The following is a 24,804-nucleotide window of genomic DNA, read 5'->3' as shown; positions in this document are numbered from 1 at the left end:
TTGCACGGGCTAAATCCGCGCAGCAACGCTGGGACTGAGTCGGTCCCTTGTGCAGACGCGGCCGATGAGGCCCGGAGGTCCGCACTTTGCGGCCCCACGTAGAGATCCGCTACGAGCCAGCTCATCTCCCAGGTTTTCCTCTCCATTCGCCTACAGCCACGGTTCCGTGCGTGCACCCCGCCAGTCCCTGCCCTCCTCCCGGCTCCTCGCCTCGTGACGCCTCCGGACGTTCTTAAATTACCTGCCCGGGGGAGGTGAAGCGGGCAGCCTCGGAGGGGGTGGACTACAACTCCCATGAGGGGCTGGGGCCACGCAGGCGCGTCAAGGTTCAGCCCCCCTCTTTCATTGGGATTCCATTGGCTGGGCTGCTGTGAACTGGGAGCCCTGATTGGCTTAGGGGCCTGAGGCGACAGATTCCGGAAAGGGAAAGAGCAGCCAACATGGCGGCGGAGCGAGGCTCGGGCGAGCAACAGTCGCAGGAGATGATGGAGGGTGAGTAGCCCCGCGGGGCGGCGGCCGAAGGGGCCGGCGGACGGGGGTTGGAGGGCGGGGAGCGGCGGCCCGCACCGGCCTTGTCTGAGAGACATGGGGCGGCCGGCCGCGGCACCTGACAGCTTGCCAGCCGGCTCGGAGGGGCTGGGGCAGCGGTGGCTCGAAAGGCGCGGACCCCGGGCGGAGCGGGGAGCAGCGACGCCAGTCGGGCCCGTGGAGATGCTGACCGCGCGGCGGTCCCGCAGCCCGGACGTCCGCCAGCCGGTGGGAGCCTCGCCCGGAACCTGGCCTGGTCCCCGGGCTCGGTCCCCGGGCAGTGAACGGGCCAACGGGGCGGCCGTGGCTGAGGGTCCTGGAGGCAGCGATGGGTCGTGGGGACGGGGGACGAGCGACCGAGAGAGTGTTGTGAACCCCGGGGCCCGTTTGCAAAGTTAACCCCACTGATCACTGACCTTCCGTGAGGCTCCTCCACTTTGTTGACAACAATGGCGTGCAGACCGGTGCCTGCGGGGCTGGACACACGTGCGCACATGTGCACAACACACCTATGGCGTGCACACCCGTGCCTGCCGTGCTGGACACACGTGCGCACATGTGCACAACACACCTATGGCGTGCAGACCCGTGCCTGCCGTGCTGCGCACACGTGCATAACACACCTATGGCATGCAGACCTGTGCCTGCGGTGCTGGACACACGTGCGCACATGTGCACAACACACCTATGGCGTGCACACCCGTGCCTGCGGTGCTGGACACACGTGCACAACACACCTATGGCGTGCACACCCGTGCCTGCGGTGCTGGACACACGTGCACAGCACATCTATGGCGTGCACACCCGTGCCTGCGGTGCTGGACACACGTGCACAGCACACCTATGGCGTGCACACCCGTGCCTGCGGTGCTGGACACACGTGCACAACACACCTATGGCGTGCACACCAGTGCCTGCGGTGCTGCACACACGTGCACAACACACCTATGGCATGCACACCAGTGCCTGCGGTGCTGCACACACGTGCACACACGCCTGCCCGCCACTTGGCGCTCGGTTAGACCCGAGGGGCCCGGGGTGCTGTCTCACGGGGTGCACAGCGTTCGGAAGAGCAGCCACTGTCGCGCGTGTCAGCGCCGGGCAGGTGGCGGGAGAGAGCCGGCATGTTTGGGAGTGAGGGATGCACCGCCAAAGCCAGCCAGCTCCTCGTTGACCCTTAAAGGTTCAGCCAGGTTGGAGATAGAGGAAGGGAAAGATCAGAAGTCACTTCTGGCAAAGGAAACCGCACAGTCAAAGGCAAAGGGTGTGAAAGAGCATGGCCTGTTGGAAGGAGAGTTTGACCAAGCATGACAGTCGTTTTAGTGGAGGGTGCAGAGTGCCAGAGAGGCTGGCCAGAGAGGTCTGGGGGAGGGGGTTCTTGGAGGGTCTTGGACTTTGAGACCCTTGGATCTTTTTAAGCGAGGCGATGCCTCTTCCTAGCCCCCTTTTTCCTTGTCCATCTCCCCACTCCTACCCCCACCCCAACCATTTCCATGGCTTGGTAAATGGCAAACACAAAACCCAGCATTTTTCTCTCTCCTGCCCCAGCCTATCCAACTCATCAAGTTCTGACACTTCTCCTTCCTTAAAATCTTCCAATTTTCAAACCTCTTCCATTCCCACTGCCAGTACCTTCAGCCAGCCTATTGTCCCCAATGCCCCAAAGTCGCCTGACACGCTGATCCTCTGTCCGGTGCCCCAGACCCTGCAGTTCTCAAGATAGAGTCCCAGGCTTCATGTTGGCTGCCATTCATTAGCTAAGCGCTTCCCACCCAGGGCTGAGCCGCACCATGGCGCTTGCTGTCCCTTAGCCGTGACCGCAGGGTGCCAGTGCCTGGGGGCGCCGTCTTTCCTCACTGTCCGCTGTCCGAGAGTGGACTGCTCCTCTGAAACCTTCCAAAGCCAAAGTGGCATCAAGTGGAGAAGCAGTTATCTCAGGAGACGTCTTGCTGATGGATGTGCAGACATGGAGGTGAAGCCCAGACTGGATGGCAGCTTGATGCTGGAGGCTGGCATCGCCCTGGGGAAGGAGCTTGCTGGTGCCACTCTGGCTGGCTGGAGTTGGTGCTTCCTCTCTTAGGGCTCGCTGCAAAACAAGCAGAGGCTACTTTTGTTTTTCACTTTTTTACATAAAAGAGAAAATCCTCTTTGGAGTTCTTTCATTAGTGGAAACAGGTACTGATGTTTTTCTTTTTAAAAAAATTATGTAGTGTAAAGTGAATTTTCAGGAAGCAGGGGATACCTATTATTAGTTAAATGTATACTTCTATTTATTAAAAACTGGCAGTTTTTGTGCTTTTTCTGATTTAATTGTGAGCAACTTTGAGATCTGGTTGCTATACGGGCTCCCGCCTGCAGTTCTGGAGGCTGGGGTTTGGAAAAGGAAGTCACTTGCTGAACTGGGCTACTCGGGGTTAGATGCAGACTCGGGAAGAGCTGTTGGCATTCCAGAAGTTTTTGGAGTCAGAGATTAGACTTGGACTTTAGAATCAGATCAGGTTCTCTGGCAGTGGAGAGTAGATTAGACAGGGTCAGACAGGGCTGAGAGACCATTTAGGAGGCCTGGCAGGAGCGCTGGCCACAGGTGATGCGTAGCTGCTGAGGCAGTTGCTGGGGGCAGGGAAGAGGAGCGGATCTGGAGGCGTGGAGGTGGCATTTATGAGGACGTGCTTTGTCCAGCAGTCCTTTCCTGGGTGCTTCTTCACTAGGCCAGTGGGGGATACGAGATGAAACAGACCGTCTTCCCCTCTGCAGGGAAGCCGGGATCAGGAGTAAAAAGTCTCATTGTGGTTGTAATTCCAAGTGTGGTGTTGGTGCTTCCGGACGTCGAGACAGACTTCCAAAAGAGGTCATGAGGAGTTCGGAGAAAGGAACGCGATTTGACAGTTTTACCAGTCTGCCACATTTAATCATTGTCTTATGTATTAATTCAAAAAGTATTTATTTACCAGCCGTCCAAAGATTTGAGCTGGCCGGAGTCACCATGTCCTCGTGGTTAGCGCCCGTGACCTTCACGTGGGGCAGTTGGCACTATTGGCTGTCTTCTCTTTTTCGTTAGAGCTTCTCGCCCACAGTCTGATTTGAGTTAGTCTCGATTTCTTTCAGAACGTGGGCCTGTGAACTGGGCTGGTTTTCTTGGCCAAATGGATAGTGGAGCGTGCATGAAGGTATGTGGCGGAAGGGTCAGAGTGTCCCCTCTGTGCGGATATACAGGCTCCACCGCGTGTCAGCGTCAGCGCACTTAGCACAACACCCAGGGCTTTCAGAAAGCCTGGCGACTGCAGGAGCTCCTTGAGGGCAGGAACCGTGTGATGCTCACCCTCACGCCCACACGGCCTCCCTGCCCCTGCCTGGCCACCCCCAGTTCTTCTGCCACGCCCAGGTGGGGCCTGGCACCTGGGAGACACTCAGATGGTCAGATGGGGCCTGGCACCTGGGAGACACTCAGATGGCCAGATGGGGCCTGGCACCTGGGAGACACTCAGATGGTCAGATGGGGCCTGGCACCTGGGAGACACTCAGATGGTCAGATGGGGCCTGGCACCTGGGAGACACTCAGATGGTCAGATGGGGCCTGGCACCTGGGAGACACTCAGATGGTCAGATGGGGCCTGGCACCTGGGAGACACTCAGATGGTCAGGTGGGGCCTGGCACCTGGGAGACACTCAGATGGTCAGGTGGGGCCTGGCACCTGGGAGACACTCAGATGGTCAGGTGGGGCCTGGCACCTGGGAGACACTCAGATGGTCAGATGGGGCCTGGCACCTGGGAGACACTCAGATGGTCAGATGGGGCCTGGCACCTGGGAGACACTCAGATGGTCAGATGGGGCCTGGCACCTGGGAGACACTCAGATGGTCAGATGGGGCCTGACACCTGGGAGACACTCAGATGGTCAGGTGGGGCCTGGCACCTGGGAGACACTCAGATGGTCAGGTGGGGCCTGGCACCTGGGAGACACTCAGATGGTCAGATGGGGCCTGGCACCTGGGAGACACTCAGATGGTCAGATGGGGCCTGGCACCTGGGAGACACTCAGATGGTCAGATGGGGCCTGGCACCTGGGAGACACTCAGATGGTCAGGTGGGGCCTGGCACCTGGGAGACACTCAGATGGTCAGGTGGGGCCTGGCACCTGGGAGACACTCAGATGGTCAGGTGGGGCCTGGCACCTGGGAGACACTCAGATGGTCAGGTGGGGCCTGGCACCTGGGAGACACTCAGATGGTCAGGTGGGGCCTGGCACCTGGGAGACACTCAGATGGTCAGGTGGGGCCTGGCACCTGGGAGACACTCAGATGGTCAGATGGGGCCTGGCACCTGGGAGACACTCAGATGGTCAGGTGGGGCCTGGCACCTGGGAGACACTCAGATGGTCAGGTGGGGCCTGGCACCTGGGAGACACTCAGATGGTCAGATGGGGCCTGGCACCTGGGAGACACTCAGATGGTCAGGTGGGGCCTGGCACCTGGGAGACACTCAGATGGTCAGGTGGGGCCTGGCACCTGGGAGACACTCAGATGGTCAGGTGGGGCCTGGCCCCTGGGAGACACTCAGATGGTCAGGTGGGGCCTGGCACCTGGGAGACACTCAGATGGTCAGATGGGGCCTGGCCCCTGGGAGACACTCAGATGGTCAGGTGGGGCCTGGCCCCTGGGAGACACTCAGATGGTCAGGTGGGGCCTGGCACCTGGGAGACACTCAGATGGTCAGGTGGGGCCTGGCACCTGGGAGACACTCAGATGGTCAGGTGGGGCCTGGCACCTGGGAGACACTCAGATGGTCAGGTGGGGCCTGGCACCTGGGAGACACTCAGATGGTCAGGTGGGGCCTGGCACCTGGGAGACACTCAGATGGTCAGGTGGGGCCTGGCACCTGGGAGACACTCAGATGGTCAGGTGGGGCCTGGCACCTGGGAGACACTCAGATGGTCAGGTGGGGCCTGGCACCTGGGAGACACTCAGATGGTCATTGGACCAAGTTAAACGTAGATGAGGTCATTCTGACGTACAGCTCCTGTCGGTCTGTCACGTGTGCTGCGGCGAGAACATGCCGTGGACGGGGGTTCTCACGGATCTGTGTGGGTTCAGTTGACAGGCGGGTGGAGTCTGAAGACTCGGGCGATGAAGAGGGGAAGAAGCCGAGCAGCAGCCTGGCGGCGGACCTCAGCGCGCAGAGCCTAAAGGACGGCGAGGAGCGGGGGGAAGAGGACCCACCAGGTACCGGCCCAGTTAGGACCTTGACCACGACGGGGGTGGGTGTGGGCAGCGTCGCACGCCATCTGTCCCCCGCTTCCCAGAGTGCGGTGAGTGTCGTCAGGGAGGACCGCTGTGCTGGGTGTGGTCTGCTGGGCAGCCCTGGAGCCCTCGGCAGGCTGGAAGCAGAGGTCACTCGCGGGCAGGTTGTGCTTCTTTAATTCCACTGAAGACAGACTCGGATAATAGCCTTGGTCCTAGTGTGTCGCCTGAAACAAAACCAGAACATTTCATTAACCGTATGTTCAGAAGGAGACACTTGCGGTCAACATCAAGGATCACTCCTGCCGTAGCAATACAGGCTGCTCTCAGAATAGCACGTTTAATATCTCAGAGGGGTCATTTCTGAGTTTCTGCGCACCACGTCTGTAGCCTGGGGCTGGACGTCGTGGTGGCCTGCGTGTTGGGAAAGTCACCTCATGGGCAGTGTCCCCGTGGCCTCCGGTTGCTTTTGTGGATAACAAGAACAACAAAGTGAATTTGGCGGCAGGTGGGTTCCTCGGCTCCCCGGCCACCATCTCAGAAAACCAGTTTATATTGAAAAGAGTGAGAGTAGAAACCATATGAACAGACGGAAAGATGTCCAAGACGTGTTATTAGTTGGAAAAAGCAAATTTCCAAACAGTATGCATATTAAAATACTGCTTTTATTTACAGAATATTAACAATATGCAGCTGTACCCACTGGAGAGAGAAAACACACCAGCTGTTGTTGACATTGTTTTTGAACAGCAACTTGTTGACGGTCTTGTACCTCCTCTGTTTCTATTGATAGATTTGGGTACCATGTAAGGACATTTAAGATAGTGATCATACGTTACCCTTCTAATAATAAAAACAACAAATTTATAAAAGCCAAAACAAAATTTTAAAGCAGCATTATCCTCTTTGTGCCTGTGATGGTGACTGGTAACTGTAGCAACATAATTTTAAGGCAAAGGAGATTACCACAGAAGCACCAGTCACATCTCAGAACTGTGGAGTCGATATTCTGCAGGTGACGTGGGTGGGATAAGCACACGGCAGTGACAGGGAAGCTTTCGTTGCTGTCTGACTGAGGCCCAGAGAGCCCGACCGGTGGGGTCCTTGCCTGTCCTCACACACGACCACCTGCTGCTTGTGCTGGGCTGGAGAGTCGACGGAGCCCTGTCGTGGGCTTCCTCCCCTGGCTCATCAGCACAGGTTTGCCATGACTCGCCCGTCAAGGGCACAGGGCGCCAAAGGGGCACAGCTGGATTGGAGCCCCGTTGTCTAAACCCAGACTGCTGATCAGACGTTCTGGAAATACTCATTTTTGTAAGTCCTTAGAGAAACCAGGACTTGCTCATACCTGTATTTAAATCTTAAGTTCAAATAAAACAATTTCAAACAGTCACTGTTCCCTTTTACTTACTTTCCCTGGGACACCAGAAGGTGTGGTCAGTCAGTGCACCGTATACTCAGAGAGGTGTTCCGGCTGGTAACCGTCAGAGGTGAAGCTGACCTTTCTGGGGCCTGTCCGGTGCTGGATGGATTACAGACAGACCCCATTAAGCCGCGTGGTCACGTGTCCTGAGGAGCCCGGGACAGCCCCAGTTTCCAGTGCTGGCCCAGTGTGACTGCCTGTGGTGCCCCTTGGACTAAAGCGTCCTGGTTTGGACATGAGTGGCCGGTGTGCCACGCCTTCCAGGCACAGCCCCATCTCAGCTTCCTGGGCCCTGATGTCGAACTTAGGCTGCCTTGGAGGGGACAGGTGACTTGGGACCCTCTCTTGGTTTCACCCACCTTATTTTACGTGATTCTTAGATTGGTGATCTCCTGTAGAGCTGCGGGTAAGGTGCGTGGGTGAGCGTTTACTTTGTCCAGCCACCGTAGACCGTCCTGGAGAAGGCAGAGTGAGAAGACTGGGAAGGGAATTCACTCGTGTGGGGCCAGTACTTGCTGTCTGAGCTGGGGCTCTCGTCAGGTGCACCGTCCAGGGCCCGGCGGACGGGCGTGTGGGCTGCCGACTGTCGGCAGGCTGGGTGCTGCACTCAGCTTGATGTGGGCAAGAAGCTGCGGTGGGAGCCAAGCCAGGCGGCAATGACCAGTTCACGGGAAACGGGTCGGCAGCTGGCTCTCCGACGGAGACGTGCTGTCAGGCCACCCAGCCCCAGCAGACACCTGCGGGAGAAGTGCTGCCCCCTCAGCATGTGGCCCTTGGGCCCTAATTCGAGCAGAACTCACTCAATGGGAGAAGAAATCATAAGACAGTTGGTGAAATCAAGGAACTATTGTTACTCTTTTTAAGAGTTTAACTCTTTTAGCCTGACCAGGCAGTGGCGCAGTGGATAGAGCGTCGGACTAGGATGCTGAGGACCCAAGTTCGGGACCCTGAGGTCGCCGGCTTGAGCGCGGGCTCATTTGGTTTGAGCAAAAAGCTCACCAGCTTGGACCCAAGGTCGCTGGCTCGGGCAAGGGGTTACTCGGTCTGCTGAAGGCCTGCAGTCAGGGCACATATGAGAAAGCAATTAATGAACGACTAGGGTGTCGCAATACGCAACGAAAAAGTAATGATTGATGCTTCTCATCTCTCTCCCTTTCTGTCCGTCTGTCCCTGTCTATCCCTCTTTCTGACTCTCTCTCTCTCTCTGTCTCTGTAAAAAAAAAAAAAAAAAAAAAAGAGTTTAACTCTTTGAAACACAAATGCTGAAATGGGGTCAGATGACATGAGGAGAGGGGGCTGCTAGTTTATGGCTGTGCACTCCTCAGCGAGAGGGGTCCTTGCAGCCCCCCTCGGTCGGATGTGTCAGGAATCTGAGACCTGGCCTGGGGGGCGGAGGTCCTCCGCTAGGGTCAGTGCCCGGCCCCCCAGTCGAGAGTGCGTTTGAGGTATTCCGCAGTCTGATCCTGTCTGCTGAGCCCAGCTTCCTTCCATTTTGCTCTTTGCAGAGAAGTGTTTATAGTGTTTCAGAAAGTATATTCAAAAGCAATTGAAAGCACATACCAGAACATCTGGTATGCCCAGCGCGGTCTGTAGTCAAATGGCCTGATTCATTGCCGCACACGGGAGCATGAGCCGCTGCCAGTTCTGCAGCTCTAGGCGTGGTCACCAGAAGTGGATGGCCAGCAGCCTCACGCTGCTCAGACCAGGTTGTCCGACAGCCTCAGACCAGGTTGTCTGTGGAGACCTTTGCCAGTAGCTGCACTTAGGAAGCCCCGAGGGCTTGAAGGGTGAGCACTGTTGGAGCAGGGTGTTAATTAGCCTTCCCTGTCACCCGGTCCTCCAGATGTCACCTGTTGGTGTCCCCTCTGCATTGGACTCCCCTCTCTGAGCCTGCAAGCCAGCTCATCACCAGGGCTGGGCTGCTGCCTCCTACGAACGGGGGCTCTGAACGGGCTCTTTTTTCCTCTCATTTTCTCAGAGCAAGAGCTGCCTGTGGACATGGAGACCATCAGCCTGGACCGAGACGCAGAGGTGAGGCTGCCTGCGCGGCCCAGCCTCGGGCGTGGTGGCGGGCCACTCTGACCACCAGGCTATCCTTTATGGACGGGCCAGGTGGGAAGGGATTGCTCAGAGGAGGACGTACGTCTGAGCCTGCCTTGGTTGGATCCGAGGCCTTGGGTTCTCGTTGTTGTTAACAGCAGTGATTGAAGTCCCACTTCTGTTTAACTGTGTGGCAGATGAAATGCCTTTGACTTATAAGTGACTTGAGTCCAGCGACTACATTGTAAATGTGAGACTCTAACATCCCATCTGAAAAGCAGTGAGAATGCAGGGCGTGTGGAGACCTGCCGGGAAGGGGAGGCCTCCTCTGCGGAACAGCCAGCGTGGGGCTGTGGGAGTGACATGGGCAGCGCCTCTCCTCGCAGCTTGTCAGCGCTCGGGGAAGGCTTTAGATGCTGCTCACCTAGAGGGCTGGTTTTACATAAAATGATAATCATAGCTAAACCTGTGAGCATCTTGAAGTTCACCTCGGTGTCACTGTCACCTGTCTGCGCCACCTCCCCTGTGACACTGGCTCAGCGGTTCTCCTCACCCTGCCCCCCCCTCTATACCTGGCAGCTCTGTTTTGGCTCCGGCTGTGGGAAGCAGGCCTCCTACGCTCCTGCAGCTAGCTCGAGCTCTCTCTGTTTCAGGATGTTGACTTGAATCACTTCCGCATCGGAAAGATTGAAGGATTTGAGGTTCTGAAGAAAGTGAAGGTGAGAGGAGGTCTGTCCTTTCACATGAGGTGATTCTGTGACCGTCCAGAGTCGTCCTAACACAGGACATAGATTATAGATTATAGATTATAGATTAGCTCGTAACTGAGACTCGGCTGAGTCATCAGAGCCCCGCGGGAGGGGCTGGCTGCATCAGGAGCCCATCGGGCACATTGGACCTGAGCGGGACAGGTTTGCAGAGCAGTGTGGGGGCCGCGACTCAGACCCCCGGCTGCCCGTGGAGCGTCAGGTCAGGGCCTGGCCACCGCTAAGCACACACCAGACTGGACGGTCCTACTCCCCTGAGTTCAGTTTGTTTTTCAAGAGTGAGCCCAAGGGTTCACTCACCACGTCCGCTCAGGGCAGGACCTGGCTGCAGCCTCCCTGTGGGGTCAGCCTTCTTCCCCATGTCAGCCCTTTCCAGAAAACAGCAGGAGAATGAGAGCCAGCTCCCCCGCCAACCGCCCAGCTTGCCCACATTCCCATAGGCAGCTGGCCCCTCGTGACCCCGCCTGTTGCCCAGGTCAAGTGTCCTTTTCCTCCCCCCAGACTCTGTGCCTCCGTCAGAACCTGATCAAGTGCATCGAGAACCTGGAGGAGCTGCACACCCTCCGAGAGCTGGACCTCTATGACAACCAGATCAAGAGGATCGAGAATCTGGACTCGTTGACAGAGCTGGAGTGAGTCCCAAGGCCCAGGGATGACCGAGGGGCTGGCTGGTGTCCCTAGAACAGCCTGTGCCCTGGAGAGGCCGCCTCTGCCCTCGGGTCCTGCCCTGCCCCGGCTCCCTAGGTGCAGAGGCTTGTCCCTCCCGGCCTGCAGATTAGCCTCTGGGTGGCGGCTGCTGGCTGGGCCCTCGGGACTGTGACCCTGCCCTTGGCACAGTGCGGTGGGGATGCCCCCGAGGCAGTTACAGTCTGAGTTGATCGTTTAAAAAATAAATTGTTTTGTTTGTTCCAGGATTCTAGATATTTCTTTTAATCTACTGAGAAGCATCGAAGGCGTTGACAAGTTGACACAGCTGAAGAAGCTCTTCTTGGTCAACAACAAAATCAGTAAAATCGAGAACCTGAGCACCTTGCATCAGCTGCAGATGCTGGAGCTAGGCTCCAACCGCATCCGGGTAGGTGCGGACTCGCCCGGGCTCCCACGCTCTGTGGTCAGGCTGTCAGTGCGCACATGTGCCCAGGGGCGTGGGCCAGCCTCGAGGCAGGCGGGTTTCACGTGAGCTCTGTCCCAGCTGTGAGCCAAACTCAGCACACCCTCCGGCCACTCTGCTGGAGGCAGACGGATCGTCCCCAAATGCTTTGCGAGTGCGCGGTGCGCGGGTGGTTGTGTTTCTGGCCACCCTGCCTGACACGAGCGTGTGACAAGCAGAGAGGCCGACAGCAGCCGACCTCCACCAGCCACGGGAAGCCTGGGCTGCGTGAGACCCTGCCGCCTGCCGGGAGCGCGGTGCCGTGGAGAGAAGGGCTGGGAGAGCAGTCCAGTTCCCAGAGAAGCTGGCGGTCCTTCCCCAGCTGACCCACCAGCCCTGGGAAGAGCTGGACAAGGGACCCGGAGACACGGCAGGGTTAGGGACAGGGACAGCCAGCAAGGAGGAGGAGGCAGTCAGGACAGAGGTGAGGCCATGGGCCACTCAGGTGTCCCTGAGCACTCTTCCCTTCCAGCCACGTGGGAAGTGGCACTCCGGTGGCTTTGGAAGTTTGCAGCAGACAGTGGTCAGTCGGCTTGGCCCTTGAGACCTGGGCAGGACACAAACCAAAGAGGTGGTTTTAACGAGGGCCCCTCTTGACACTGTTAGTGGTCATGTGGCCGCAGACAACAAAGCACACTTGGAACTAGAGAGCAGCCAGGTGTCATGTTCTCTCAAGTGTCTGCATGTTCCAGGGGCATGGTGGCTCGTCACAAGTCACCACAGTGAAGGGTGCCCTCCCCATCAACCTCCACCCTCACAGACCCCAGCCAGGTCCTGCTGGGACGGGCATACGAGCTCACCCTGTGCCCGTGCTGGGGTCCCCGCCGTGTGAGCATGCGCTTACTCTGGCCACTTCCCATCTGCTGGAAGGTTAACAGCTTGTTCCGTAAGGGCTGTGGGTGCCGAGGGCGGAACAGCGCTGTGGTCAGTGCACAGTCACTCAGCCACCAGCTGTGCCCAGACGCAGCAGTCAGGACCAGAGCGGGAGGATGAGCCGGGCTGTGGGGACGAGGAGGGCACAGCCGGGGTCCTGCCTGGGCTGCTTGCTTCTGGGGAGACCGAGGCTCTTGGGCATGCACTGTAGCAGACCCACACAGACTAACAGGACGATGTCAGCTCGAGCTGGGAGGACCTGACAAACCTCATCCCTGGGTTTTTAAATTGTCCCCAGAACCCTGGAGGTTGGCAGTGAGCCCGAGACGAGACCTCAGACCCTCCACCTGTCTCAGTTTTTCTCCTTCTGTACTTTCAAGTGAGATGTCACTGGAAAGTGTCCAGAGAGGGACAGTAACCTGCCCGAGGCCAAGTCCAGAGAGCACGGTCTCCTGCCCTGGGGGAGCAGGTGGCCACGCCACACCCACTGTCCCCCTGTCCTTTCCACAGGCCATCGAGAATATCGACACATTAACCAGTCTGGAGAGTTTGTTTTTGGGGAAAAACAAGATCACTAAACTTCAGAACCTGGACGCACTCTCCAACCTGACAGTCCTCAGTATGCAGGTACGGCCCCCCCCAGCTTCATGGCGTGGCCCCCCAGGCAGGTACGGCCCCTGAGGTCATGGTGGTCAGACCCCAGCTTCAGGGTGTGGCCCCCCCAGCCCCCACAGGGCCTTCCCGGCCTGGCTGAGCCAGAGCTGCCGCTCGTGCCCACGAGGGTGCGTCATCACGAGCAGCCGAAGCGGTCGAGGTCACATGTACACGCAGCCGTGTGCACACCCACGTCAGACAGGCATCTCCTCCTTTAGGGCCACGTTCCTTTTCCTGGTGAAAGTCCAGGTGAAAGTCTAGAAGGATAAGTTTGTCACAACGCTCCTAACGCGTCCTGCTCAGTGGTTACACGCGATTCCTTCTGTCCACACGGGGACTCTTAGCAGCTGAGCACTGCCAGGCTTACGCCCCTTTTTGTCAGGAGCCAGTGAGTGGAGTCAGACCCTGCAGGCGGGTGTGGTGGGTGTCTGCCTGCAGGGCCTGGCGAGATCGAGCCTTATACTCTAATTTGAGTTACAAGATATCTTGAAGGAAGTGAGAATCTACTTTAAAATATTCAGTGATTTTGACTGTTGAATTACTGATTGAGGTAGATCTTCCCCAAGCACACCCAAAAACAGTAAGGTTTTTGCACAAAAGCTTTTGGCCCTCATGCATGACTTGTAGCCCTGGACAACAGACTGGAAATGTCGACCTCTTTTTCTCTGCGTAAGCCCCATTCTGGCCCGTTTTCAGTGGAATGCCCAGCTGTCCAGATTCTCCAACGAGAGGAACCTCTTTTCTAAAAGCTGTTTTGTCTCGCACCCCACACACTGCCCCTCCCAGAGCAACCGGCTGACCAAGATGGAGGGCCTGCAGAGCCTGGTCAACCTGCGGGAGCTCTACCTGAGCCACAACGGCATCGAGGTCATCGAAGGCCTGGAGAACAACGTAAGGCGTCCTCTGGTCCGTCCGGGGGCGGGCACAGGGCGGAGCAGCCGGCGGGGGCCAGAGCTCTCTGGCCTCCAGGGCTGTCCTTTAGTGTACACCGCCCTGGGGACGTCCAGTCCTGCAGACGAGGGGCCGTTCTCACCAGGACATGCCCGGCCTCGAGTGAGCTCTGAGCAGGCGCGTCACACCACAGCCAGCACAGGCATCGGGGCCTCGCGGGGACAGCGCTCGCTGCACAGCCCCCAGCAGCTCTGTGAGCGTTTGCACGGGTCTAAGACACAGTCCCTGCCTGCTCGTACATGCTCTCCTGTTCCAGCTCCTGTGCCCCACACACCCTGCACCCCCCACACCCTGCGCCCCCCACACCCTGCACCCCCCACACCCTGTGCCCCCACACCCTGTGCCCCATACCAGCCCCTGTGCCCCGTACACCCTGTGCCCCATACCAGCCCCTGTGCCCCCACACACCCTGTGCCCCCCACACCCTGTGCCCCATACCAGCCCCTGTGCCCCCACACACCCTGTGCCCCCCACACCCTGTGCCCCCACACACCCTGTGCCCCCCACACCCTGTGCCCCATACCAGCCCCTGTGCCCCCACACACCCTGTGCCCCCCACACCCTGTGCCCCATACCAGCCCCTGTGCCCCCATACACCCTGTGCCCCCCACACCCTGTGCCCCATACCAGCCCCTGTGCCCCCCACACCCTGTGCCCCATACCAGCCCCTGTGCCCCCACACACCCTGTGCCCCCAACACCCTGTGCCCCATACCAGCCCCTGTGCCCCCACACACCCTGTGCCCCCCACACCCTGTGCCCCCACACACCCTGTGCCCCCCACACCCTGTGCCCCATACCAGCCCCTGTGCCCCCACACACCCTGTGCCCCCCACACCCTGTGCCCCATATCAGCCCCTGTGCCCCGTACACCCTGTGCCCCGTACACCCTGTGCCCCATACCAGCCCCTGTGCCCCCACACACCCTGTGCCCCCCACACCGTGCCCCATACCAGCCCCTGTGCCCCCACACACCCTGTGCCCCACACACCCTGTGCCCCCCATACCAGCCCCTGTGCCCCCACACACCCTGTGCCCCATACCAGCCCCTGTGCCCCATACCAGCCCCTATGCCCCCACACACCCTGTACCCCGTACACCCTGTGCCCCATACCAGCCCCTGTGCCCCGTACACCCTGTGCCCCATACCAGCCCCTGTGCCCCCACACACCCTGTGCCCCCACACACCCTGTGCCCCATACCAGCCCTGGTGCCCCCACACCCTGTGCCCCATACCAGCCCCTGTGCCCCGTACACCCTGTGCCCCATACACCCTGTGCCCCATACCAGCCTGTGCCCTGTACACCCTGTGCCCCATACCAGCCCCTGTGCCCCCACACACCCTGTGCCCCCCACACCCTGTGCCCCCCACACCCTGTGCCCCATACCAGCCCCTGTGCCCCCACACACCCTGTGCCCCCCACACCCAGTGCCCCATACCAGCCCCTGTGCCCCCACACACCATGTACCCCGTACACCCTGTGCCCCATACCAGCCCCTGTGCCCCACACACCTTGTGCCCCATACCAGCCCCTGTGCCCCGTACACCCTGTGCCCCATACCAGCCCCTGTGCCCCCACACACCCTGTGCCCCCACACACCCTGTGCCCCATACCAGCCCCTGTGCCCCCACACCCTGTGCCCCATACCAGCCCCTGTGCCCCGTACACCCTGTGCCCCATACACCCTGTGCCCCATACCAGCCCCTGTGCCCCGTACACCCTGTGCCCCATACCAGCCCCTGTGCCCCCCACACCCTGTGCCCCCACACACCCTGTGCCCCATACCAGCCCCTGTGCCCCCACACACCCTGTGCCCCCCACACCCTGTGCCCCATACCAGCCCCTGTGCTCCCCACACCCTGTGCCCCATACCAGCCCCTGTGCCCCCACACACCCTGTACCCCATACCAGCCCCTGTGCCCCCCACACCCTGTGCCCCATACCAGCCCCTGTGCCCCGTACCAGCCCCTGTGCCCCCCACACCCTGTGCCCCCACACACCCTGTGCCCCATACCAGCCCCTGTGCCCCCACACACCCTGTGCCCCCCACACCCTGTGCCCCATACCAGCCCCTGTGCCCCCCACACCCTGTGCCCCATACCAGCCCCTGTGCCCCCACACACCCTGTACCCCGTACACCCTGTGCCCCATACCAGCCCCTGTGCCCCACACACCCTGTACCCCATACCAGCCCGTGTGCCCCGTACACCCTGTGCCCCATACCAGCCCGTGTGCCCCGTACACCCTGTGCCCCATACCAGCCCCTGTGCCCCCACACATCCTGCACCCCCGTACCTGCCCGTGCACACCCGGTAGCCCATACTTCAGGAGCCAGAAGACTTGGCAGCTGGCCGTCTCCTGCCCTCTCTTGGCCACTGCCCTTCTCGGCCTGCAGGGGCCACAAGGACAGCTTGTCTCAGCTGCCCAGGACGAGTGGCTCCACAGTCACTCCTGCAGGTCACCACCCCTAGTGAGGACAGGCCTGTGCACACCCTCCCTCCCTGCCCGGCCTGCTCCTGCTCCTGCTCCTGCTCCTGCTCCTGCTCCTGCTCCTGCTCCTGCTCCTGCTCCTGCTCCTGCTCCACCCAGGAGGCCTCGGTGCTCGGCCATGGCAACAGCAGGCAGGCTGTGCTCACTGGAGGCCCAGGCCTAGGAGCCACCCATGCCTGTGGGGCCGCAGGTCCTGCCTCCCACACGGACACCCTGTGGGCCCAGCGAGAGCAGTGAGAGGGTGGGGCTCCCAGGCCTCCGTACAGGGACACATACAGTTGTGGCTCTAAGGTAGTTGGGGGCCTTACACATTCGTCTTGATCACACGGCTGTTTCCTCCGGGCCTCATCAGCAGTGGCCCGATGCTCACCTGTGCTTGCTCCTCACTCAGCTGACATGCATGTGGTGGCAGGTGAGGCAGTGAATGTATCCCTTTCCCTGCTTGCTCTGAAACCCCCTGAACGCTGCAGGCACGCCGGGCTAAGGACACACAATGCACTCCACATTCTGACTTCTGGAGAGGGACTTGGCCAAGCCCGTGTGGGTGGGACACAGGTGTGGAGTCCGGCCCCCAAGCGGTCAGACACCTGAGGCAGCAGAGCTGCTGGCTGCCTGCGTTTGGCTGGGGGAGGGGTATTTTATTGTATTAGGACATTTAACTTTCCCTTGCACTCGGAGGGTTTGGAGTCAGATCTGGGGGGCAGGAGAGATGAGAGGTGGGACATGGTCAGAGACAGTGGACAAAGCAGAAGAGTGACCTGCTGCCGGGCTGAGCGGGCCCCCAGGAAAAACTGCCAGTTGGTTCGATCATACTTCAGCCGTGTGAGCTTTTTTTATTGATTTAAATTTATTGTTTACATAGATTCAAGTGTCCCACCGTATACATCCTCCCGCACCCCCGAATTCCCCTCAACATCCTTCTTGCCCCCTCCCCCAATACCCTCCCCGCTTTCCTCCAGGATTTGCTCTTCTGCTCTCTATAATGCTGTTATGTATATATAATTTAACCAAGCTCTTTCCCTTCTCTGATCTCATCCTCTCATCCCCTTTCCCTCTGTCCGCTTGCCCACTGGTCCCTTTGATCCCTCCTCTGTCTCTATTCTGTTCCTCAGTTCACATTGTTCATTGGATTCCTCATATGAGTGAAGTCATGTTATTTTTATTTTCCAGGTCCATCCCTGTTGTTGCAAAAGGTATTTTCATGGCCCCATAGTACTCCATGTGTATATGTAGTACAGCTTTTTAATCCACTCGTCCACTGAAGGACACCTGGGCTGTATCCAGATCTTCATTATTGTAAACAATGCTGCCATAAACATGGGGATGCATTTCTTCTTTTGAACCAGTGATTTGGTGTCCTTGCGATATATTCCTATAATAAAAGTGGGATGGCTGGGTCAAAAGGCAGTTCCATTTTTAATTTTTTGAGGAATCTCCATACCATTTTCCACAGTGGTTGCACCAGTCTGCATTCCCACCAGCAGTGCAGGAGGATTCCCTTTACTCCACATCCTCACCAGCACTTATTGTTTTGTTAATGTGTCATTCTGACTGGTGTGATGTGATATCTCATTGTGGTTTTAATTTGTATTTCTCTAATGATTAGTGATGTTGAACATTTTTTCTTTTGCCTGTTGGCCATCTGAATGTCCTCTTTGAAGTGTCTATTCATTTCTTTTGCCCATTTTTTTTAATTATTTTTATCTATTTATTCCTTTTTAGAGGAGAGAGAGAAAGATTGAGAGAGAGAGAGAGAGAGAGAGAGAGAGGAGCAGGAAGCTTCAACTCCCATATGTGCCTTGACCAGGCAAGCCCAGGGTTTTGAACTGGCAACTTCAGTGTTTCCAGGTTGACGCTTTATCCACTGTGCCACCACAGGTCAGGCCTGGTGAGCTTTCTGCTTAGGCCAGATGAACCCGCGCCCAAGCTGGGGACCTCGGGGTCTCGAACCTGGGTCCTTCCACATCCCAGTCCAATGCTCTATCCACTGCGCCACCACCTGGTCAGGCGCTTTTGCCCATTTTTGATTTGATTATGTTCCTTGATTTCTCTTATCAATGTTTTATAATTTTCTGAGTACAAGTCTTTAACCTCCTTGGATAAATTTACAGCTAGGTACTTTCTTTGTTGTTGTTGCAGTAGTGAAGGGGATTGTTTTCTTAATTTCTCTTTCAGACAGTTCATTGTTGGTGTATAAAAATGTCACTGGTTTTTGAATATTAATTTTATATCCTGCCACCTTGCTGAATTCATTTATTAGGTCCACTAGTTATTTTACTGAGGCTTTAGGGTTTTCTATGTACAATATCATATCATCGGCAAATAATGATAGTTTTACTTCTTTTTCAATTTGGATGCATTTCTAAAATCTTAAATCTACATTCCTCTTTACCCTTGTTCTGTTTACAACAGGACCGTTAACACTTCTTACATCATTGGTTTGGTTGTAATAAATTCCTTGAGGGTTTTTTTTTATTTTTGTATTGGAAGCTTTTTATTTCTCCTTCTATTTTAAAAGATAGCCTTGATGGATAAAGAAGTCTTGGTTGTAGGAAACTGTTCTGCATTAATTTGAATATCTCTTGCCATTCCCTTCTTGCCTCAAGTGTTTTTGTTGAGAAGTCGGATGTCATCCTTTTGGGGTCTCCTTTGTAGGTGATTGACTGCTTTTCTCTTGCAGCTTTTAGTATTCTTTCTTTATTTCTTAGCTTTGGTTTTTTAATTATGATGTGTCTTCGTTTAGGTTTATTCGGGTTATTCTCTTTGCTTCTTGAACTTGTGTGACTTTTTCCTGCATCAATTCGGGGACATTTTCAGCTATGATTTCTTCAATCGGGTTCTCTATCCCTTGTTCTTTCTCTTCTCCTTCAGGAACCCCTATGATGCAGATGTTGTTTCTCTTCCGATTGTAACAGAACTCTCTTCGAGTTTTTCAGACATTTTGATCCTCTTTTTCTTTTGCTGTTCTGCTTCCGTGCTTTTGTTTATCTTGTCCTCTAAATTGCTGATTCGATCCTCTTTTTCATCCCGCCTGCTTTTCATTCCTTGTAGTGTAGTCTTCATTTCTGCCATTGTGTTTATCATTTCTGTCTGATCCTTTTTTATGATTTCAATGTCCTTTTTGATGCCAGATATCTCATTGTTTAGGTACTCGTGTTGTCTATCTATGGTTCCTCTAAGATCCTTGAGCATCCTCACAATCATTATTCTAAACTCTGCATCCGGCATTTTAGCTATTTCCATTTCATTCAGTTCTTTTTCTGGGGATTCCTCTAGTTGATTCATTTGAATTGCACTTCCCTGTCTTCCCATTCTGTCTCAATATAGACTGCTCCTTCAAATATGTTGTTTGTGTAGTTGAGTATAGGGTTGGTGTTGTCTGACTCCAGCTTTCAGTTGTGTAATTTCTAAATCTTCCTGGGATGGCTTCAGCTGTTTGTAATCCGCTGTGGGCTACTTGTCTGTGACAACGTTTTCTTTGCCTTAGCTGGGTCAGGTGTGAGGAGCCTTTCCGTAAGATACCACTCTAACTATGGTTGTTAGGTCTTGAGCTGATGCTCTGTATCTGGCCGCTGGATGTACCAGCCCTGGAACTCACAGGCCGGAAACTGGCGAAGACCAGTGGGAGTCACCGCTTTTGACTGGCCCTCAGCAACCTTCTTGGAGCTACAGGCGATCCAGAATCATCATGCAATTACAGCGTTTCAGCGCCAACTCTGAACAGCAACCTCAGAACAAGATGGAGGTCTTTCTGTTGCATGATGACTGTGACATTCAGGACCGTGCTTTATTTTTCTTCTCCTCATCCGACACCCGATCCTCCAAGTCGGCCATCTTGGGCTGCTCTCCCGTGTGAGCTTTGACACTTGTCCTCACCACTTCTGAGTGCTTTGTCCACTCGTGAAGCTGAGCTCTTATACAGTGTTTTTGGGCTTACTGATGACAGTAAGCGTGCGCTGGGCGTTCAGAACACGGGTCAGCGCACCGTGTCCTCTGCAGTGGCTCCACGAGGCTCTCTTCCCTTGGCTGTCAGTTCCAGGCTGGCCAGCCCGTCCTCCCTCAGTGCCCGGCTCCCCTGGACCAGCCCCTCCTCCCTCAGTGCCCGACTCCCCTGGACCAGCCCCTTCTCCCTCAGTGCCTGTCCTCCCTCAGTGCCCCTCCTTCCTCAGTGCCCCTCCTCCCCTGGACCAGCCCCTCCTCCCTCAGTGCCCGACTCCCCTGGACCAGCCCCTCCTCCCTCAGTGCCTGGCTCCCCTGGACCAGCCCCTCCTCCCTCAGTGCCCATCCTCCCTCAGTGCCCCTCCTCCCCTGGACCAGCCCCTCCTCCCTCCATGCCCCTCTTCCCCTGGGCCAGCCCCTCCTCCTTCAGTGCCGGGCTCCCTTGGACCAGCCCCTCCTCCCTCAGTTCCCATCCTCCCTCAGTGCCTGGCTCCCCTGGACCACTCCGTCCTCCCTCAGTGCCCCTCCTTCCTCAGTGCCCCTCCTCCCTCAGTGCCCGGCTCCCCTGGACCAGCCCGGGCTCCTCGTTTCTCGATGAAGAGAGACACACTACTTTGAGTAGTAGTGTCACACGCAGCCTCCCTATGCTGTACGGCAGGGGTTCCCTGCCCTTCCCGAGACCGTTGTCTCACTGGTCCTTGTGGGCGGCTGTCTGGCAGCCCAGGGCTCAGCTCTGACAGAACCAGTATAGATCCCAGTGATGTCAAGAGCTGCGGGGTGGGCCCTGGCCGGTTGGCTCAGTGGTAGAGCGTCTGCCTGGTGTGCGGAAGTCCCGGGTTCGATTTCCGGCCAGGGCACACAGGAGAAGCACCCATCTGCTTCTCCACCCCGCCCCTCCTTCCTCTCTGTCTCTCTCTTCCCCTCCCACAGCCAAGGCTCCATTGGAGCAAAGATGGCCCAGGCGCTGGGGATGGCTCCTTGGCCTCTGCCCCAGGCGCTAGAGTGGCTCTGGTCGCGGCAGAGCGACACCCCGGAGGGGCAGAGCATCGCCCACTGGTGGGCAGAGCGTTACCCCTGGTGGGCATGCCGGGTGGATCCCGGTCGGGCGCATGCGGGAGTCTGTCTGACTGTCTCTCCCCGTTTCCAGCTTCAGAAAAATACAAAAAAAAAAAAAAAAAGCTGCGGGGTGCAGGGGCACTGCCCACAGGTGCCAGCGTCCCTGTCAGCATGCTCCTGCGAGGGCAGCAGGCCCGCCGCTGTAAGCTGTGTGCGTGGCCACAGTCACTGGACCTAAAGTAACCAAGACAAACTTTATTTTCTCATTTTAGAACAAACTTACAATGTTGGACATCGCATCAAACAGAATCAAGAAGATTGAAAATATCAGCCATCTAACAGAGCTGCAGGAATTCTGGGTAAGTTGAGCACCCCTAGGGTGGGTGGGGGTTATCATTATGGGTGTGAGGCTGCAGGCTGGCCCTGGGCCTGTGTGGGCGACAGGGCGCATAGGGTGAGGGGTGTGGGCTGAGACAGGGGTGCACGGGGCTGGTGAGGGCACTGGGCCTGTGGTGTCTGCATCACCAGAACTTGTTAGAAATGTGGGCCTCCGTCCTCACTGTACCTGATGGGCAGACTGACACAAAGTCACCGCCGTGTGGAGTCCTGGCTGGCGTGGGGCGTGTGGGAGCGAGAGCTCGGTCTACAGGCTGAGGCCTGAGAAGGCCGGTGGCAGAGGCCCCAGCTTGGAGGAAATGAGTGGGTTTCCTTGGGGGTGACCCTGGAGTCTCCTCAGAGTTAGAAGAGAGACGGTGTCAGGAGTCTGGAGAGCCCTCGGAACAGGCTGCAAAATGATGGCTCGGTTGTTGTCAGTGCCGGGATGCCAGGGGGTTCTGAGCACGTCCCCTGCTCGTCCCCAAGCTCGTGGCCTCCCGCCCGTGTTGCTGGGAGTGCTGTCCTGGGCGCGTCCGTTCTCACCCGATCCGCACACCGAGGCTAAGGCGTGGTGCTGCCTCACCCAGCCGTGCTGCTGCCTCACCCAGCCGTGCTGCGGATCTGCGTGGACCCTGTCTGCCTGCCTTTCACCAGGTGGCTCATGGGGGCAATGTCCCTTGCCTCTTATCAATAGCCCTGGGCTTCAGGCAGTGTCTGAAGTGTCACCAGAGCGTGTCAGGGAGGCTGGACATGAGGTGGTGAAGGTGTGCTTGGGTTGAACTCCGAGTCCTCAGGAGCCACAGGAGTCCGAGGCCCCAGTGCAGCCGCCCTGAGGGAGGCGTGGCTGCTGGAGGGCGTGGCGCATCACCCGGGGTGTGGCTGCTGGAGGGTGAGGCGCATCACCCAGATGGGTGTGGCTCTAGGCAGACCAGGGAACCCCAGAGACCAGACCAGAGACAGACCTGCGCCCAGGGGGCCGGGGGGCCTGGCAGAAGGTCTGGGGCACAGCTGACACTGAGGTGGTGTTTCTGAATTGGGTGGCTGCTGAGACAGTAGTGGCACCGGGCACCCCGGCTGCCCAGGAAGCAGGCCAGCTGGTGACTGTGGAGGCTGGAAGCACTGGGTGCTGTGACACAGGAACACAGTTTCTCAGGCCGCCAGACAGCGGACACAGGCAGAGCCTGCCTCTGGTGTCCGGACGGCTCTACCATCTGATGACCACAACAGCCTGGGAGGCAGGCGGCCGATCCCTCACAGCTGAGGTGTTGGAGTCTAGTCGGGGGTGGTTGGCTGTGGGTGACGTTGAGAACATGTTTGTGCCTGACCAGGCGGTGGCACAGTGGATAGAGCGTCGGACTGGGATGCGGAGGACCCAGGTTCGAGACCCCGAGGTCACCAGCTTGAGCCTGGGTTCATCTGGTTTGAGCAAAGCTCACCAGCTTGGACCCAAGGTCGCTGGCTCAAGCAAGGGGTCACTCGGTCTGCTGAAGGCCCACGGTCAAGGCACATATGAGAAAGCAATCAATGAACAACTAAGGTGTTGCAACGAAAAACTAATGATTGATGCTTCTCATCTCTCCGTTCCTGTCTGTCTGTCCCTGTCTGTCCCTCTCTCTGACTCTCTCTCTGTCTCTAAAAAAAAAAGAGAACATGCTTGTAAGACTCTGTCTGGGAGGCGATGTCCTTACGTTGAAGGGCCACGCAGAGCCGCCCTCAGAACCCGGACCGAGCGTAGACAGGAGGCCACAGGAGGGAGGGACAGAGCCTGCACACGCCTGACGTGCTTGCTCTCCATCTCACAAGTTCCTCTGTGTCATTTCTTTTTCCTTATTTTTTCCTTTCTTCATTTATTTTTTTCTTTTTTTCTTTACTAAGTGTTTAAACTACAGTAAAACTGAGATACAGTCTTTGGCTGTCCTGTTAGCGAAGAGTCGTGTGGAATGCGCTGGTGCCCGGGCACACCCAGGGGTGGTGGGGAGGGGGCATAGGGCTGCTCTGTTGTAAAGGAGGCTTTTCTAACGTGTGCGCACGTGTGTATCTGCACGTGTGTCTGCGTGTGCATGGGTGTGTTCTTGTGCGCTCATGTGTGTACATGTGTGTACATGTGTGTGCACACGTGTGTCCTCCCAGATGAACGACAACCTCCTTGAGAGCTGGAGCGACCTGGACGAGCTGCAGGGCGCCCGGCGCCTGGAGACCGTGTACCTGGAGCGGAACCCCCTGCAGAAGGACCCGCAGTACCGGCGCAAGGTGATGCTGGCGCTGCCCAGCGTGCGGCAGATCGACGCTGCCTTCGTCAGGTTCTGACCGCCGCGCGCGCCTGCGCCCTCTCACACGGACTTCCCGGCCATGGCTCTCTAACCCACCATCCTCCTCAAGTCGTCTGTCTCTGCGGCCATGCCCCGATGACAATAAAGAGGCCCTGCGTGATCACTGCCGTGTGTCCCGCCGCCCACCCCTGAGAGGCGTTGCTGTCACCTGCACCACGCAATGCACCCTGGCTCTGTGTCCTCTCGGAGGGAGGTCGCCAGGGGTCACTGTGCTGCCAGGTAGGCGTCCGGGCACCTGCCCAGGGCCTGGAACCTGTCAGCCCAGAGGGTTCTAATCTTAGCCCAGTCAGTGCCAGTGTTTAAGAAATATATACGAGAAGACAAAACGGCGGGTACGGGGTGGTGTGACCCTCAGCTCTCTGAAAGGGCAGGGGCCTGGGCAGGCCTCGCCCCTGCATGCACCCCTGCAGCCCTCGGAGGCCGTGTAGCCACTGACAGGAGGCGGACCCGCCCGCAGCTCCTCCAAGACTGCCAAGAGCTCGCCTCTGACCACCTGTGGGGTCACCTCCACTGACCACCATTGTGTCAGTTCATGTTCTATCGAGTTTACCTCAACAGCCCGGTGTCTGAATTCAGTCCACACGGACCTTGTCCTCCTGGGGGGTCTCAGATTTCCCCTCTGGGAGTGAGGACCCACATGTGGTCACCACAGGTCCCCCTGCTGCCCACCCTCAAGCACCCTGTCCAGTATAGGAGCCACGTGTGGCCACTCGTGGCTGGTGCAGTTCATGTTTAACTTCATTAAAATAAAGTGGAATTGAAAATCCAGTTTCTAGTTGCACTCAGCACATCCCAAGTGCTCAGTAGCCACCTCTCGCGGGGACAGCCCACCGCCTGTCACGGGGCCTCCTGCCAGTGCTGCCCTCGGGCCTGCGGTGCAGCCGGGCACAGGCTGCCTGGGAGCTGGGACACGTCAGAGCCTGTGGCGCAGCGGTTGCCCATGGCCAGGGAGGCCGTAGGCCTGGACGTGGTGGCCTTAAGGTCGAAGG

General features: G+C 57.5%; 1 protein-coding gene across 2 annotated transcripts; it reads left to right on the top strand.

Annotated features, from left to right (window-relative positions):
- The first annotated feature begins 382 nt into the window (after nt 1-382).
- PPP1R7 (protein phosphatase 1 regulatory subunit 7) lies at nt 383-24,583 on the top strand. 2 transcript variants are annotated; one of them, XM_066233712.1, is made up of 10 exons: nt 383-492; nt 5,620-5,748; nt 9,168-9,220; nt 9,883-9,948; nt 10,498-10,628; nt 10,909-11,071; nt 12,530-12,646; nt 13,460-13,564; nt 21,383-21,469; nt 23,616-24,583. In XM_066233712.1, exons 1-10 carry the CDS (start codon nt 441-443, stop codon nt 23,790-23,792), a joined length of 1,080 nt encoding a protein of 359 aa, XP_066089809.1. In that variant the 5' UTR covers nt 383-440; the 3' UTR covers nt 23,793-24,583. The 2 variants fall into 2 exon arrangements, with proteins under 2 accessions (XP_066089809.1, XP_066089807.1); XM_066233710.1 differs by having other exon boundaries at nt 13,370-13,564.
- The last annotated feature ends 221 nt before the right edge of the window (nt 24,584-24,804 follow it).

Source organism: Saccopteryx bilineata, chromosome 5 (genome assembly GCF_036850765.1).
Source record: "Saccopteryx bilineata isolate mSacBil1 chromosome 5, mSacBil1_pri_phased_curated, whole genome shotgun sequence".
Lineage (NCBI taxonomy): Eukaryota > Metazoa > Chordata > Mammalia > Chiroptera > Emballonuridae > Saccopteryx > Saccopteryx bilineata.
Note: the sequence above shows the minus strand (reverse complement) of the source record. Positions and strands in the feature narration are given on the sequence as shown.

Excerpts from the sequence above, each read along its gene's own strand:
- PPP1R7 (XM_066233710.1), top strand. The coding sequence starts at position 441 with ATGGCGGCGGAGCGAGGCTCGGGCGAGCAACAGTCGCAGGAGATGATG. Across the intron at positions 12,647-13,369 it reads TGACAGTCCTCAGTATGCAG|TGGAATGCCCAGCTGTCCAG; the intron begins GTACGGCCCCCC and ends GCCCGTTTTCAG. Across the intron at positions 13,565-21,382 it reads TCGAAGGCCTGGAGAACAAC|AACAAACTTACAATGTTGGA; the intron begins GTAAGGCGTCCT and ends TTCTCATTTTAG.